Source organism: Lissotriton vulgaris, chromosome 4_1 (assembly GCF_964263255.1).
Source record: "Lissotriton vulgaris chromosome 4_1, aLisVul1.2, whole genome shotgun sequence".
In the NCBI taxonomy this organism is placed as follows: Eukaryota; Metazoa; Chordata; class Amphibia; order Caudata; family Salamandridae; genus Lissotriton; species Lissotriton vulgaris.
Window position 1 is genome coordinate 141,559,911 of NC_141691.1, and position 16,758 is coordinate 141,576,668.

The 16,758-nt window shown below is 48.5% G+C and overlaps 1 protein-coding gene across 2 annotated transcripts in view; it reads left to right on the forward strand.

The window, feature by feature from the left end:
- Positions 1 to 16,509, forward strand: part of UPRT (uracil phosphoribosyltransferase homolog) — a 183,367-nt gene extending 166,858 nt beyond the window's left edge. For both annotated transcript variants that reach the window (XM_086918403.1, XM_086918404.1), the window contains one exon: positions 16,141 to 16,509. In XM_086918403.1, coding sequence (XP_086774529.1) covers positions 16,141 to 16,247 — 107 coding nt within the window. In that variant the 3' untranslated portion in view covers positions 16,248 to 16,509. The remainder of the gene's footprint in view (positions 1 to 16,140) is intronic.
- Positions 16,510 to 16,758: the final 249 nt, after the last annotated feature.

Consider the following 16,758-nt stretch of genomic DNA (forward strand, 5'->3'; position numbering starts at 1 on the left):
AAAGGAGGTCCCTAAGGGTTGCAGCATGTATTATGCCATCTTGAGGGACCCGCACACAAATTGCATGCAGACTGCCATTGCAGGCTGTGTGAAATCGTGCAAACCTTTTTGAAAACATGACATGACACATTTCCTGTGTGCCATACTCCTGCCCACTGCATATACTATATGTAAGTCAGATATGACCCTGTGATGTCTGGTTCCATTGCCACGACCATACAAGTGTTCAGGGCGCCATCTTAAGTATATGTACTGGGCAATGGTCATTGCGAGTTATCCAGCTACATAATGGCTCCACTGAAAATAATTGTGTTTGGTATCAAACATTGTGTCTCGACAAATCCATCCTGATGCCAGTATCTGATTTTCCTGACATGCGCCCAGAGGTTACCTTCGAGGTGCCCCAGAACCCTACTAGACTCTTAGTTGGCTGGCTGACTGGTCCTCCAGCAGGATGGCTAATGAATTTGCATAGCAAGTCCAGAGACTTCAAAGACTTTTCCGCCTTTGATATGCGACCCCGGCTTCCCAAGACTGGAGATCGCCACACCCTGCCCTGAGTCCCCATTTAGCACCAGGAACGGTGGGAAATTAGCTATGCAATAGGCATGTTGCACCCCTAAGGTGGGCTACCTGATGTGCGCCACGAAAGAAGGGTTCTCCCATTGTGTTTGTGGTGGAATCAGGAACTCTGTCACAGGGTTATGCCCGCTGACCACATGAAGTGGTCATGTAGGGGCTGTAGTAACCCCAGGGGTAAGTAGCTCATTGGCTACTACCTTTCACTCCACTTGATACCCCAAAATCTGTATTTAGGTGGCCCTTTACACCAGGAACTCAGATTTGTCTGCCTGAAAGAAGGACAAAGAAGAGCTGAAGATGTGAGAACTGTGGACCAGCCCTGAACTTGGAGCAAAACCGTGCTTTGCTGCTGCTGTCCCGTCAATCACAAAGACCGACTCGCCCAGAAGCGGAACAGCCTCCATAAACCCATTGAGGTCTACCCAGCACTTCATCAACCCAGCTCCATCCCCTTTGGAGTGGAGGTGCCACTTTCCTGCACCAGCAGACACTGACCATATTTGCCTGGTACAGAGTTCTGTTGAGGAGGACGTAGTGGCTTCCAGAGGTCATCCCCAGTTCCCAATTGAGTACTGAGCCACTAGACCCTCCAGGGGCCCCCTGCACCAATACCTGGGGTACCAGATGCCTAATGGACACACTTTGAAATGCTAGCCTTTTGTTTAAATATGGCACAGACAACATACACCTCCATTTTCCTGATATAGACAATACTGACTCTGTCTGTAGGGTCTCACTGGAAATAAACTGCATATTGCATTTTGTAGAGCTTTCCAAAGCGAAGACAGAATGTGTGGTGTGCTTTGTAGGCTTTCTGATAGAATCTAATGTATTTTATCCTGTATGTAACTTGTCTGGAAAGTAAAATTGTCTGTGGTGTAAAGATGCGTCCCTAAACATCTGGGGCTATAAATATCTGCTAGGCTTACTGTGACCTGACATACATTTTAATTTATATAACAGTTTTTTCACTATACTAATTCACCACTAATCCTTGATGGGTTCAGAAGTAGCGCGCTTCTCACTGAAAAAGCAGATCAACACCCCATCAGGGGTAGCAAGTGCTATATAAATGCAAACCTTTTTACCTCTCCTACCCCTCTATCGTTCTCAATCCAAATAGCTGACTAACAGATCCACCACTCAAAGGACTTTCATATTTTCACTATACTAATTTACCACTAATCCTTTATGGGTTCCGGAGTAGCATGCTACGCTCCAAAAAAAGCACATTGGCGCCTCGTCATGGGTAGTAAGCGCTATATAAATGCCATTACAATACAGTACACTATATCCAGGCTGTTCTATCAAGCACTAGTGTGCTTTAAATCACAACAGTTTACAGTTACGAACTCAGTAACCAGAAAGGATTTGGAGAGGATGTAGCCTAACGGCAAGGGTGGTCGACTTCAAATCTGGGGAACCGGGTTTCGAGTCTCAGCAAGGACGGTCAACATCTTGTGATTCTGGGCATATCAATTAATTTACTAGTGCCTAACAAAAATGAATGTATCCTTGTGTAATGCAACTGGTGCTTATGTAAAGCGCTCTGATACCTTTGGGCCAAGTTTACACTATATAAAACTACGGGGGGGAAAACAAATATGAGGGAAACTACAGCCATAGAATGTGATGCATTTATCATGGAAGGAACTGAAGAGAGAGATGGGAAAACCATAATCATAGAACACACATTTGTTGGAAAGCCATCGAGTATAGGATTCAGGAGTATGGAGAACCTATGAGAGAAGAGCCTATTTATTAAATATTAAGAGACTAATATTTTTTAAAATAGGATCCATTTGTTAGTGATTGGTACAGATAGTTTGATCAGATTAAATTCAAGACCTTTTCTCAAGGACTTCGGAGTAGGATTAGTTCTTAGTTATCTGACTAAAGAGTTCCAAATGCTCATTGTAGAGCTAGCGAAAGACAGCTTTATGTCCCCCGATGTTCTAAATTTGGTAGTCCAAAGCGGAAGTGCCCCGCGCATCTTGATGTTCGCTTGGTGTTGTAGATTTTAACACTTTGGTCTGGTCCAGGGGTTTCCAACCTTTTCTATAGTGGTAACTACTTCTGATCAGTGAAAATCGTTGTGAGCTGCTGAAGGCTAAGCAACTTGCACATTGTTACCAGCCGCTCCTACACCCACTTACACCCAACTTAATTTACTTTAAGACCAATGTCCATAGAGATAGATACGATAGTTTGAAAAAAAACTTTGACTAGAGGCACTATGATAGGGCTGTCATGTGTGTCACTGAGAGTGGGGTCTTTGGGGATGTATAAAAATGTGTGTGTACGAATGGAATATATGTGCACGGGTGACTGAGAAAGTGTTGTATGTACTTGTGGCACAGGACATACTTTTCGCCATATGTGACACCATTACATGTACAACATAGATAAGAGAAATTTAAAGTGCAGAAAAATGTTCTGCCAAAATTTTCAGAATATGGAAACCTGTTCTGCTCTTTACATTTCTCCCACTTAGAATAATGGCTGCGTTTTCACTTATAAATACGGCACAGTGTTGAGAAAATTAAACTGAAGTTAACTTAGTTTATATGGATTCCATAAAACTCATAATTAAAATTTTCTCCCATTTCCAAGTGTCACATTTACAAACATCCAGCATCTTGCTCCCAGTGGCCTGTGGACGTGGTGCTAGATTTATAACAGAAAAATACATGTGTTTAAATGGGAGGAATTTAAAGTGAAGAAACTTGCTTCATAAAACAAAATTGTAAAAGTACATTGAGTTAATGTTTCATAGAAAATGTTTCCTTCACTTTAAATCTCTCCTATTTGAATAAAATGACTATTTTCCACTTATAAATAGGCCACTGGGAGCAAAAGGCCTGCTGCTTGTAAATGCAACACCGTGACACTTTGAAATGAGAGAAAATAAAGAGTTAATCATTAAAGTAACTCTTACTTTAATTTTCTCCCATTTAGAATCAATCATTTTTATTGTGTGAGGATAAGTGCATAATACATAGCTTAACTGCCTACAGCCAAGCGCCGTCATAGCGAAAACTAGCGAGCAATACACAGCGTATAAGGTCTACATCCCGGGGGACGACCTGGCGTTAATGCAAATCTCATTGGAAATTCAAGGCACCGTGACCATGATCCCACTTTTAAAAACTCAAGAAACAGAAAACTAACCGTCCCCTCCTCCCACCCTCTGCATCAGTTCAGAACCTCCCCACTACCAACCCCACTATGAGCTACTGGATGTTACTTATCATGGCGGGCAACCTCTGTACCAGGTGGGTCTAAGGGTATTAGCCGTAAAATCTGCAGATATTTTGGACATGTTACTTCCCTCATGTCTTTCGAAAGGAGCTATAAAAAGGGAGCCCATAATTTTGCATATTCCTTGTTGTGGCCATCTACAGTCAGAGAAAGACGTTCCATTGCTAATAGATACCAAAGCTGTTGTAGCCAATCTTGCGGGTCCGGGACTGACTGAGATCCCCATTGCCCTAAGAGCACTTGCCTAGCTGCCAACAGTGCCAGGGCTATCTCCCCTCAAGGACTTCAGTGGAGAGGACCCAGGGTGGGGTAGTCCCAGAAGGGTATGCTCAGGCGCTCGTGGCAATGTAATCTGAAACGCTGCATCAATGTCATCCAGAATTGCTGCCCAATAACGCACCAGCTTCGTACAGTGCCACAGCAAGTGCACTAGGGAACCAGTGCCACCACACCCCCGCCAGCAGAGGTCTGATTTGGACTTGTCCCAAGACTTAATACACTTAGGTGTGTAATACCAGTAATGGGCCACTTTATAGGCCGCTTCGGCACCCTCTGTATTGGTGTGATGTGTGCGATAAAAAATGTGCTCCCAGTCCTTCAGTGTAAGGGGTCTCCCCAACTCAGTCTCCCATCTAACGTGCGTCTTTGTGCGATGTTACTTAGGGCGCGTACTGATCATAGCATATAATTCAGATATGAGCTTTCGATCATCTTTTTTACATATTAGCCATCTTTCAAAGGCCATCATGGGGTGGAACAAGTGTGCAAAATTCTTAGGACGCGTGACCCAATGCGCAAGCTGCGAGTAATGAAATGCATCAGAAGCTGGCAAACCATAATCTGCACATAATTGAGGAAAGAGAATCCAAAAGAGAGCCCACCCTCTTGCACCCTTCCTCCCTCCACCGATGAAACGTCAAGGACTCGCAGCCGGGTTGGAAGTCAGGGTTATCTACAATAGGGGACAACGGCGAGGGAAACTAGGTCCACCCTTTCTGTTGCACAAGTTGATCCCATGCCTTCATGCCAGAAGGTTACTGGCGAAGAATATAACCTGTGCTTGCGAGGCAGCCACAATTTGTGCCAAATGTTACGTCCAGCTACCGTCTGATCCATAATATTCCAGTGCTTGCTGTACAGAGACCTATTCCATTTGACAATTTATCTGAGACAGGCTGCTTGGTAATAAGCACCCACTAACGGAAGACAAGCCCTCCCTTCTCTTTGGAGGTGGAGACCAGTGCTGACGGAGCCTTTTATTTTCCCACAGGAACTTATTCAGGAGCCCTTGTAGCTTCCGGAGGACACCTGGTGGAGGACTAGCAGGAAGCATCTGAAATAAGTAGTGGATACGTGGAAGCACGGTTATCTTTACCGCTGCCAATCTCCCATACCACACCAATGTAAGGCGTGTCCAGTCAGAGAGCGCCTTGGTGGTTTGCTCCATCAACAGAGCATAATTGAGGGCGACTGTCCTAGTGATGGACAGACGGATGCCTAAATATGTAATGTCCGTATGGACCCACGGGAAAGCGTAATCCTGCTGCAGGTCCTGAATCTCATCTGCGGGGCTAGAGATATTGAGAACTTGGTATTTTGTAAAATTTACTTTAAACCCCGCCACATTGACAAAAGCAGCAAGCTCGTTGGACAAGTGCCGCAGAGTCTTCCGGGGCTGCGTGAGCGAAAGAATGACATCATCGGCATACATACTGAGTTTATGTACGTTAGCTCTAAATTTGATACCCGTTATGTCAGGGTTGGATTGAATACGTTGGACAAACGGCTCCATGTAGAGAGCAAATTAAAGTGGGCAGCATTGCCGCGTGCCCCGGGAAATATGAAAGAAGGTTGATCTACAAACATTGACCTGCACCGCTGCTATGGGCGAGGCGTACAAGCTACGGACCCACCAGATAAAGTTATCTCCAAAGCCAAAAGAGCGTAGAACTGTGAAGAGAAACTCCCAATCAACCTGTTCAAAGGCTTTCTCCAGATCGATTGAGAGAAAGAAAGCTTGAATGCGAGATTGATGGGTCAGGTCAATGAGGTGAAGGAGTCTCTTAGTATTGTCCCCTCCCTGCCGCGTCGGAATAAAACTGGATCGGTCCGGATCTATCAGACCATCCATAAGCGGGCTAAGTCGTGCAGCCAAGACACTCGCAAATAATTTTGCGTCTATGTTAAGAAGGGAAATTGGGCGATATGACCCACAATCTTTAGGGTCTTTCCTGAGCTTAGGGATTACCGAGATAACTGCTTCAGACATTTACTGCTCCCGTATCAACAAAGGAGTTAAAAAGCTTCGTTAAAAGAGGAGATAGCTCCATGCAAAATGACTTATAAAATAATGCTGGAAAGCCATCTGGACCTGGTGATTTGGCTACCTTCAATCGCGCTATTGCCGAGATGACTTCCTCAATGCGTATGGCTGAGTCCAAATCGTCAGCCGAGGACTTAAACAGAGGAGTGATACCGCAAGACTTTAAATATTTCTCTCGTGTAGTTGGGTATCTTCCTCCGCATAGAGGCGCTGATAAAATTGACGAAAGGCATCCGCAATAAGAGTATCCGTGGAATGCTCCACTGCATGCAGGTCTCGGATAGATTGGATGGCCGACCTCTGGGCCTGTGCCCGTAACCGATGTGAAAGCATCCGCCCACGTTTAGCCCCACTGATATAGAATTTGTGGCGCAACCTCAGGAGAGCATGTTCCGCCCTATCTAGATCCAGATGTTTTAATATGCGCCGCTTAGACTCTACTACTCTCCAGATTCTTGGGGCGCCAGTTTGCTTATGAACTGCTTCCAGTTCCCCCACCTTCCTCTCCAAGTCCGCACATTTTTCTTTGCACAACTGCGCATAGGATGCCGCAATTGCAATAAATTTGCCTCGACCACAAGCTTTAGCGCCTCCGAGACTGCTTAAATAGGAGTTCCTTCTTGATCATTCTCCAAAAGGAACTGTACTATAGTATCTCTAATGCGCTTAGTGACGTCCTCTGATTGAAGAAGGGATTCGCGGAGGCGCCACCCGGACGTCGTTGGGCGGGAACCATGTGGTGTAAATAAGACAGATGAGCATGTGGTCGTAAAGGGAGTGTGGGGTGATCTCTGCCGAGTGCAAATATGGGAAGAGAGAGGAAGAGATTAAAAAGTGGTCTAAGAGTGCGTATGTTTAGTGGTCCGCTGAGAAGTATGTGTAATCGCGCTCGCCAGGGTGTTGGACACACCATACATCACTCAGTCCACAATCAGTCAGCCATTGTTTCCCCCCTTGCGTCAGTGTGCCTGTGTGAGTAGACCTCTGAGCTGACCTGTCCATCTCCGGATCCACCACTGCATTGAAATCACCCCCCACCAAGAGTGCTACATCTGGCGAGGCCAGAGCTTCAGTCTACGCTACACGCAGAAAGGGTTCCTGCCGCTCGTTTGGGGCATGGAAAGACCCTTTCATCAGTTGAGTGTCACCCTGCTGCACCCGTACCGCCAAGAACCGGCCTTTGAGATCCGCCACAGTGGTGAGTACCTTGCATTGCGACCGTGCACTAAAGAGTAGGGCCACCCCGTTTTTCTTGGACGGCCCAGAAGACCACAGCTGTAGTGGGATACGCCTATCTCTCTTCCGTTTGGTGTCCCTAGATAAAAGATGGGTTTCTTGAAGCAAACATATATCGCTCACAGTATTTTCTAAGAGGGAAAGGATGGCAGATCGCTTAACCGGATTATTCAACCCCCGGACATTCAGGCTCACAATTTTAAGATCTCTACCCAGGACGAACTACAGGGAAGGAAAGATGGATGCCAGCTAAAGTTCCCCAGGGGAATGAGCAAAAAGGGCCAACTCATCTAGTACCTACCAGTTGCCTCTCATACCCATGAACTGATGCGGAGCCCCAACAAAAAACCCCAAACACCCCAACTCAATTGTGGACAAAGACAGTAAAACAAAACCGCAAAAATAGAAAGTTGAAAAATATGACCAAAGTTCGTCTCACTGACCAAATGTTCAAGGGGGCAAGGGCCGAACTCATACCATATTGGACTGTACAAGTTCCTGTCGGTAGAGAATGAAGATATCCGTCACCGTTGGACTCCTCCTTCCCTCCAGCGCCAATGATGAAACCCACCAAGATGCCAAGATTGCACTCCTCATGGGACATCAGAACTGTCGGTGACCTTCAATACTGATGCCAGAGCTGCCTCTCTCTCACGTTGACTAGCAGAGATATCTGGTTTGGAGCTAGGCGAGGATTGCCAGACTCGTTGCCACTCCAGTGAGCGACCCTGGGGAAGAGGGTGGTCGGTCTCAGGCGATGTAGGGGACCTTTCCAGCCCCAAGGCTGCATAGGCATCTTCTAGGGAGCGAATCTGCAGGTGCTTGCCCTTAAGCTTAAAGACAAGGCGAAATGGATGGCCCCAAGAGTAAGGGAGGCTCCGGTCTCCCAGGTGATTAGTGATGGGCTTGAACTCCCTACGCTTAATCAACGTGGAAGCGGCTAAGTCCTGGTAGAGCGCAGGTTGCTGACCCCGGGACTGCACCGGCTGTAGGTCTCTGCCCCTGCAAAGGATCTTCTCCTTAAGTTAGAAATCGTGCACACAGACTAGAATATCCAGGGGTGGTGCCTTGGGGCCTCGCGGCAGTCCCATCCTGTGCACTCGGTCCATCTGTATCTCGTGAGTCTCGTCCTCTCCGAGGATCTGCCGAAAGAGGGCGGTAACGTAACCCGCAGGTCATCTCCCTCCTCTTGCCATGGAACTGCACGAATCCGTATTTTATTACATCTGGAGCGGTTCTCCAGGTCCTCTGTATGCGCTTGAAGGTCTAAGTTTTGATCTTTGAGCCGGAGCACCTCTTGTTGAAGTTGGTGCAGGTCATCTTCTCTGCCCAAATCGTGCTCCTCCAAGGTCGCGACTCTTTCTCCAATGGCGTCGACATCCCGTCAAACTTCTCCAAGATCGGAGGAGAGTTGGACGCCAGATCCTGTATATCCTTTTTAATGGCTGTGAACAGCACAACCATAAAAGCCTTGGTTGCCGGCGCTTCTTCGTCTTCCAATCCCGAAACCCAAGCATCCGGCTGGGAGGCGGCGCAGTCTGTTCCTTTCTGCAGTAAATCTTTCAGTGGTTTGTCTATGCGGCCTCTGGCTGACGACATGGTGTGGCCGGGATATCGGGGTCCTCTAAGCAATACTGTTGAGCAGAGCAAAGGGAGGACTTATTTGAACGTGGCTCAGCATCCTCTCTGCCAGAGAACTAAGTGCAAACCTAGGTAGGCGCAGACAACTACGTTAATAGCTGCGGTGGACCGCCGTGGAGGACCTGGGACTAGACTTCAGAGTTGTGAAAGCGTGCCGGCCACTAGGCCCTCGACCCCCCAGTTATCCTGGACGCAGAAAGGAGGCACAGGCGTACCGCAGGGCAGCCAGTCAAAGGAGCAATCAGTCGAGCAGCTCAGCTGCGCCGGAGAGGTGGCACCCTAGTGGAACCCCCAAGCGCAGGACGTGAAAGGGAGGCTTAAGGCGCCCCAGGTAGCCGTATGAATCATACAGAACAAAAAGCCTCGAACACTCCGATACATTACATGCCGAGTGTGGAGTGCTATATCCACAAACTTCAGGGAGACAAATGCAGGGTGAGGCAGTGCCCAAACTGGGTGTGTATTGCTCCGACAGGAGGGAGGGGGCGGTCTCTACCTGCCTATTGTGCCGCCTCCACCTCCACCATGCGCCCCCCTCCAGCGAAGACCAAGTCAGGAGGCAAATAATAAGACTCCCAATGTCCCTGCGCCAGTCGCACAGGCGCTGAAAGCACCCCCACAGGACCGCTTCACCAGCGCTGACCGTACGCACACTCCAATGCACATGAAGGGAGGGAAGTGGGGCAAAGATGTCCTGGGCCGCGCGGCAAGTCCCCAGCCCCACAGTTCCACCACTGCCCGCCGAGCTGCGGGCCGACCACAGGCCTCACTGCAGTTGCTGCAGAAGCACCAGGGCCCCATACTCCAGCTAAACAGGCACTGCAGGAGGGGCATCGGCTGAGATCGGGTCAGCCTAAAGTAGATTGCGCTTGCCTGATACCACCCTGGCCCCCGTTCACCGCTACAGCCGTCTCAAATACCTCCCGCCGATGGTGGAGGGAACGGGGACCCACAAGCTGCCGCAGTGCTCCCAGCCTGCCTCCCGACAGTGAGGCTCTCTGTCCGTCGACACATGGACCGGGTTCAACCGCCGGAGGTCACCGCACACTGCCCCTCCACTCCTCACCTCACTCACTTCGGAGGGGTGGCCCTCTCAGCCGGCGGGATCTCGCCATCCTCACCAAAGCCAGGCACTTCACTCAAAGGGCTCCCAAGCCGCTCCAGCGTCACCCCACACACCGGCTCCCTCAATACGCCGACGTGCTCCGAAGCCGTGGCGCCCACAGGTCAGGCCTGGAGCCCTGAAGGCCGCAAACAGGCTGTCCTGGGAGGAACAAAATGGCGGGCGCCGCTCGTCGTCCCTCCGCTCTCTTCTCTCTGCAAACACAGCGGCCCGAGGCATTACCGCCGCTCAGGACGTCAATAAGGGGGTCCGACTCTGACCCCTCAAATCTGCTGCTGACCACGATCGCCAGCGGCCCTCATGAGATCCAGCGGGCCACAGCAAGGCCGGGGCCGGGCAGACTGCTTCTCAGGCCAAAACGACATGAAGTCGAAAAGAAGCCTGGCATCAGCACCAGGGCAGCAATATGCAGCGTCCCCCTCTCAGGTAAGTGCGGATGGGCATCAGGGTGGGCAATAGTACTTGGCTGTTGGCTGGTGGCGCGGAGGGATAGGAAAGAACGTCCTATCTCGCCGCCATCATGGCCACGCCTTTTCTCCCATTTAAAAGCATTCAGAAACATAATTTTGTTCTCACCCTCCAATATTGAGTCGACAAGGACTTGTATTTAAGAGGTAACTACTTCAGGTCTTCACATGTGTGCCCCAGCCTGGCCCGTAAATCTGCCTGAGCACTGCTCATTATCAGGCTTTGCTGTCTGCAGTCTGATGATGATATTGTAAAGTAAGCAAAGCCTTCCCTCAACTTTAAAAGACAAATGTGACCGTATGCTTATTTAAAAAAGAATTCAAGGCTGCGAGCTACTCTGAAGGTGTGTGGGAGCTACTGATGGTTTGTGATCGACTGGTTGGTCAGATACCTCTGCTTGTTTAATTGGATATCTTTATAAGCCAAACAACCAATTTTTTACTTTATTATCAGTTCCACTGGTAACCACTGTAGCTCTCTTGCTATTGGTGAAATGTTGTTGAATACCTTTAAGCATAATTATTTAAAACCACTGAGAATAGTACATCAAGAGGATGTTTTCTTAGTTCTTCACTATGGAACAATGCTTTTTTGAACTTCACGCTTGTCAAAGCCTCCAGAGGTACCATTAGGATCCAAAATACTTTTTGACAAATGTTCAGAATATCCTATAGAACATCCTGGACGGAATTGTGAACTGTCCTTTTTTTTGGTGGATGCAAAAGTAATATTGTTGGAAAACGAGGCAGCATCTGTGAGGCCTGCACAAATAACATGACACATTTGTCCTTCACTGGGAACCAAACACCCTAGGGCAGCGCTGGACTCTCAGAGGGTAGCTTTGCAGAGCAGTCTGAGGCTTACTCAAGGGAGGTGGTGTGGGCTAGTAATCGCCATTTGCAGGCGCGCAAAAATAACACTCAATAATTGATTGTCCAGTCTGTACTTTGCTTTATAAAAGTAAGAGTACATTTATTAAACACACACACACACCACTCAATACTATACACCAATTTAAAATTATACATAAGCTGATGGAATTACTTTGTGATATTGAATAACATCTCCACCCCTCCTGCGGGGGGTGGGGTCTAGTGCCACCACTCCCATGTATGCACATCATCTTGCCCCCAACGCAGTGAATTGGCTTTAACCTGGAGCGAGGGCCCTGCACATCTGGCACCATCCCAGTGGCGACCCCCCCCATTACCTCAACAAGCATTAAACAGGCTACACCTGCCTTGGTGACACATGACCTTGACTGAGCATCTCCTACTGACCATACAGTATGCACCTTCACATATTAAGGGCTAATAGTCTGGGGTCTTCACCTACGTGCAGCAGCAAGAATACAAGTTTACGCACACTTTAGAATGACAGTACTCAGCACATTTGGATATGATTAAAAATGCTTGGCAATTACAGCCCCAAAAGGCATCACAGATGATCACAGGATTAAATTGTAAATACTGTCAGACACCCTAGCAAGAGTGTCTAGCCACTTAGCTTATGACATCAACTAACACCAATACTTCACATTGAACATCAGTCCCTCTAAAAGAAATAGCCATTAATAACTACATTTCAGTGCAATTACACCTCTTCACCTCCAGGGGATGCCCTTTTGCAGACATCCCCAACTCAGCCCTTCACTCCTTGATGCAATTATCAAAACACCCTCAGCTGAAGAACAAAAGTTTCAGCCCAGAAGATTTTAACTGCAAGTTGAGCCCTGGAGGGGTTGACTTTGAATCCCCAAGACACTTGGGGTGGGACTTTGCTCTTCGTGCTGGGGGGAGACTGCGCTTCTCCAGCAGCTCCCCAGCACCTTTGCACATGTAGGGTGGTGACCCAGTTCTTCTGGGGTCACCACAAGCCGTGAAAACACTGTGTTGTTCCTGGCCTGCAAGGCATTATGGGTGTTGCCGCATATTAGATGAGCGGCTCTCCCACTGCTCCCGGGAGAGCCGTGCTGGCGCTTTGCCGCTTTCTGGGTCCTCGGTGGGGGGGCCCGGACCCCCAAGTGAGCACAGACGGCTCTGGAGCCCACCCCCGGCAGCTCCTCCTCTTTTCTGGGGCCCGGGCCCCTAGCACTGCTGAAGGTCTTCCCTGGGGGGCTCCGGTCCCACCCTGTACCCCGGCTGTCCTCCTTGGTTGGAGGGCAGCCTGGGGAGCCCACCCCCAGCTGCCCCCGCTGGCTCCCCACGCGGCCAGCACTCTTCCGTGCTGCTGCGGGAGCTGGCCGATCCCTTCTGGTCTGCCCGCTCCGGCGGCAAGACGCGAGGACTCCCGCAGTCCTTGCGGGAACTCGGAGTGCGGCGGCACTCCCCCGGCCTCCTCCTCTTTGCTGGGGCCCGGGGATGGGGTTCCGGGCCCCTGGACATATTCGGGGCATAGGGGGGACGCGACAGCGCTCCCCCTTCATCCTGGCAATTCGGGGCCCGGAGAAGGGGTCCCGGGCCCCGCCTCCCGTCTTGTTCGCGGGGGTGAGCACGACGGCGCCTCCTGCCCACGCCTCCTCACACAGGGCCCAGAGTTGGGTTCCCGGGTCCCTCCTCCCACACCTCTTCAGGGGGAGCGTGACAGCGCTCCCCGGCGAAGGTTTCAACGTGGGCCAGGTTGGGCTCCTGGCACCCCGCGGGGGCAGTTTCACGCGGTGCGCGACAGCGCACCCCAGCTTTACTTCTTTTGGGGCAGCCCCCGGGACCTGACCCACCCCGGGGGCATCTCTGAGACCAGCGGCGGAGCCCCACGCGCTTCGTCGTCTGTCTTCTTAGGGGTCAAGGGTCACCTACCTTCCAGGGGCCATATCTCAGCCCCTGGGGATCCGATCTGCCCCGTTTCCGCGTCTTCTCGCTCCTGGGGGTCCGATCTGCCCCATTTCCGCGTCTTCTTGCTCCTGGTGGCGTCCCCCAGCCACTGGGAGCATTCTCTTCGCTTTCCAGGTCTCCAAGAGGGTTAATTCTGCAGGGAGCGCTCTTCTCTGGCTACCTGCGCCACCCTTTCGCCTGGCTCTCCTCCTGCTCCTCTCTTCTCCTTGCGCAGAGGCCACTGCTTCTGCGCACCGGTCCTGGGATCTTCTTCTGGCGCTGCTAGGGCCCTGGGGGGCTGTCAGGGGGTACCTCCTTCCAACTGCCCATTGCCAGGCTCCAGCAGTTTTCGCCTCCGCAGACCACACCCCAGAGAGGGCTTCTCTTCCTGTGCAAGTACTTTTTAAAAGTTGAGTAGGGGGCTGGCAGGAATTCTCTGTGTGTCCTATCAAACAGCGACACATCACTTCCCTGCCCCTGCTCCCTCCTTCTTGTCCAGCCTCTGGGTTGTTCAAACATGGCGTCGTCCAGTGTCTCTGGCCACATGGACTCTGAAACCCAACTCCTTCCCCCCCTCACTGCCTTCAGGTGGTGCAGCCTGGTGCTTGGCACCCAGCGACAGCAGTTAATAGATTGGCTTGAAGCTCCACCTGTCTTTTCTACTTGGAGGGAAGATCTTCGCTCTGGGAAGAAAGGTCATTAATCTAACCTGCCATGGCCAGACCCCAGCCAAGGACTCTGAGAAATATGAAATTTCTGGACGACCCAAAAGCAGTACAAATATGACTTTGGACTCTGCTGAATACTCATTTTCACATCCGCTACACTGGACATTAGCGCATGTCTGGAATCTGTAGGCGTTGTGGAAGTCATTTTAGCCATGGGCCCCACATCCTCTATGGGGAATAATGAAGTGAAAATACAGTAAAACACACTGACTTTCCTTGGTATGTTCCTTCCCAGGGTATAAAGCCTATTCCATGTCACCACCCAATTCTGCAGAAGTCCTGCCACACCATTCACTCTGAAGCTGCTCCTGGACTGCGCACGCTAGGAATCTCCACTGCGCAGCCCCTACACGTGTGCACATGCATGTACACCTGTGTCTGCATGTAACAAGCACGGTGTCCCATACTCCATCTGCTGTGCAGCGGCCTAGTCAAGTTAGGGGTACACCAGTAAAATCTCCATGCAGTCTCCTTCATTATGAGTTCACTGTGGGTGAGTCCCAGATTATGAGGCTCCCCTACAGTAAAAGCTCAACAATTAGGTGCTCAAAAAGCGAAAACTCCGGGCGGCCCATAGTGTCAGAACCACCTTCTAACAAATATAGACTGTCAATAATGTAAATCTTTTCAAAGAAGACTTGTAAAAACTCTACCATGTGTTTTCTAAATATCTTACTGATGCATGGTAGGTTTTGCATTGTCTTAAATAGTTCTGCCAGAAAAACCACAGGGTTCGTTTGAAAGGTGTTAAGATATTTCTAGGTGTGGACTCACTTTCTAGCCAAGCATCTATAGAGAGTGATTAACACATTTGGAAGAAAAGTTGGTGTAGATCAAAGTCTATAGAATCAAAAGAAGGGCACCATGCCTTTCCATAACTAGAGTAAAGATTGTCCAAGAGACTCTGATTGGATCCTGGTGAGAAAGAGAGAAGTTTCCCTTAAAAAGGGAAGATGTCACACACAGAGGTGAGATGCTGTTAATCATTAAAGGGATAGTCAAATGCTACTTCTTTTAAGCAATCACGGGGGTGGGCATTGAGGGGAGCTGCAAAGCTGTGTGCGCACATGCTTCTGCAGCTGACCTTGTTTGGGAACTACCTCAGAACAGTGAGATGTTGATCAGAAGCAGATTGTTACTAACTTGATGGTATTCTCGCTGAGACCTGTTTTTTTACACTTTTTGTTTTTATTATAAAGACCCCAGGAAGATATGGTGAGTTGAAGCAGTAAATATTTGTGATGACAGATCAGAGCATATAGGATGGAGGTTTTAGTGCGGGCTAAGGGGCTTCGTTCTCCAATTATGGCAGAGTATAATAATAATAAAACATCTGACTATGTAAGGGCTTAATTTTTTATAGCATATGAAGGCAGTTTGTAAGCACGGTGCACATTGCCATTCAGTCCAAAAACAGTAAAAGAGGGCTTCGACAACTGTAGAGGAGTAATAGTACTGGCTGGAGACCATTTAGAACTGAGCTTAGGTAGTTAAAGTATAAGATTGGATAGATCCATGTATATGTTTAGAATGATCCTGTATAGATTGTACAAATGAATGAGCATATTTTTATATTGCAAGTGCTTTCATGGTGTTCAAGGCTCTCTTGACTTAGGTAATATAGAAAAGATTTATTATATTGCTAAATTTGACTCGTTTGAGATTTTTCAAGCTTTGTCTATAAGACCTCTGGTCCTGCGGATTTATTTGTAAAGTGGAAGATAGTACATGTTTTCTGATGTTACAGAGCCTCTTGTGAAATGATAGTAAAGTGTACCAAGAAAGGATAATGGCCAAAAGTCATGGTGTCACATACACACACAAGATGTATTAATTCAAAGACTGACATTGATGTAAAGACTGGTGTTGGGAGTGTGAAGCAGTATATCCCAGATTATAGCATCAAGTTCCTTTTGTTTCTTGCAATAACTGCTTTATCATTTATATATTTTTATGCCTACTTTACAGGTGCCATATCAATTATACAGGAATTCCCGGATATCACAATTCTAACTACTGAAGTTCACCCTGTTGCGCCAACGCACTTCGGCCAAAAATATTTTGGGACTGACTAAAAGATAGCATTTAATAAATGTATTTGATCACAGAAACCTTTTTATTCTGCTATGGCTTTCTTGTTTTATAGTTGTGAAAAATCTGTTGACAACCTATCTTTGTCCGAGTAGTTTGAAGAGGCACATTCCATTATTATGCATTTAAAAAATGTTTAATAGTGTGCCGATACAAGCGGCTACATTTTGATTGTTTTAATATATTTGTTTTTATTTCCCCCCTGCCAAGGGGCTGCTTGTAACGAAATGAATAAATAAAATTGAAGTGAAAATGGTGGATCCTTAAGTTATTGTGGGGGGAAATGGTGCAAACTTAGCTTCAGCAGGACCTGGAGCTACTGTAACACTCACATGACTACTCACAACTGAGGAATTAGTTTTGGCCAAGTCAGGACCGACTCCAGGTCTGAAAATGGAGAGCATGAAAGAGGTAAGCCGAGTTGGCTGTTTCGTAAGCATGGCCGCTCAGCTATTAGAGCTGCCTTTTGTGTATTCCCATACACCTATGCTGCAA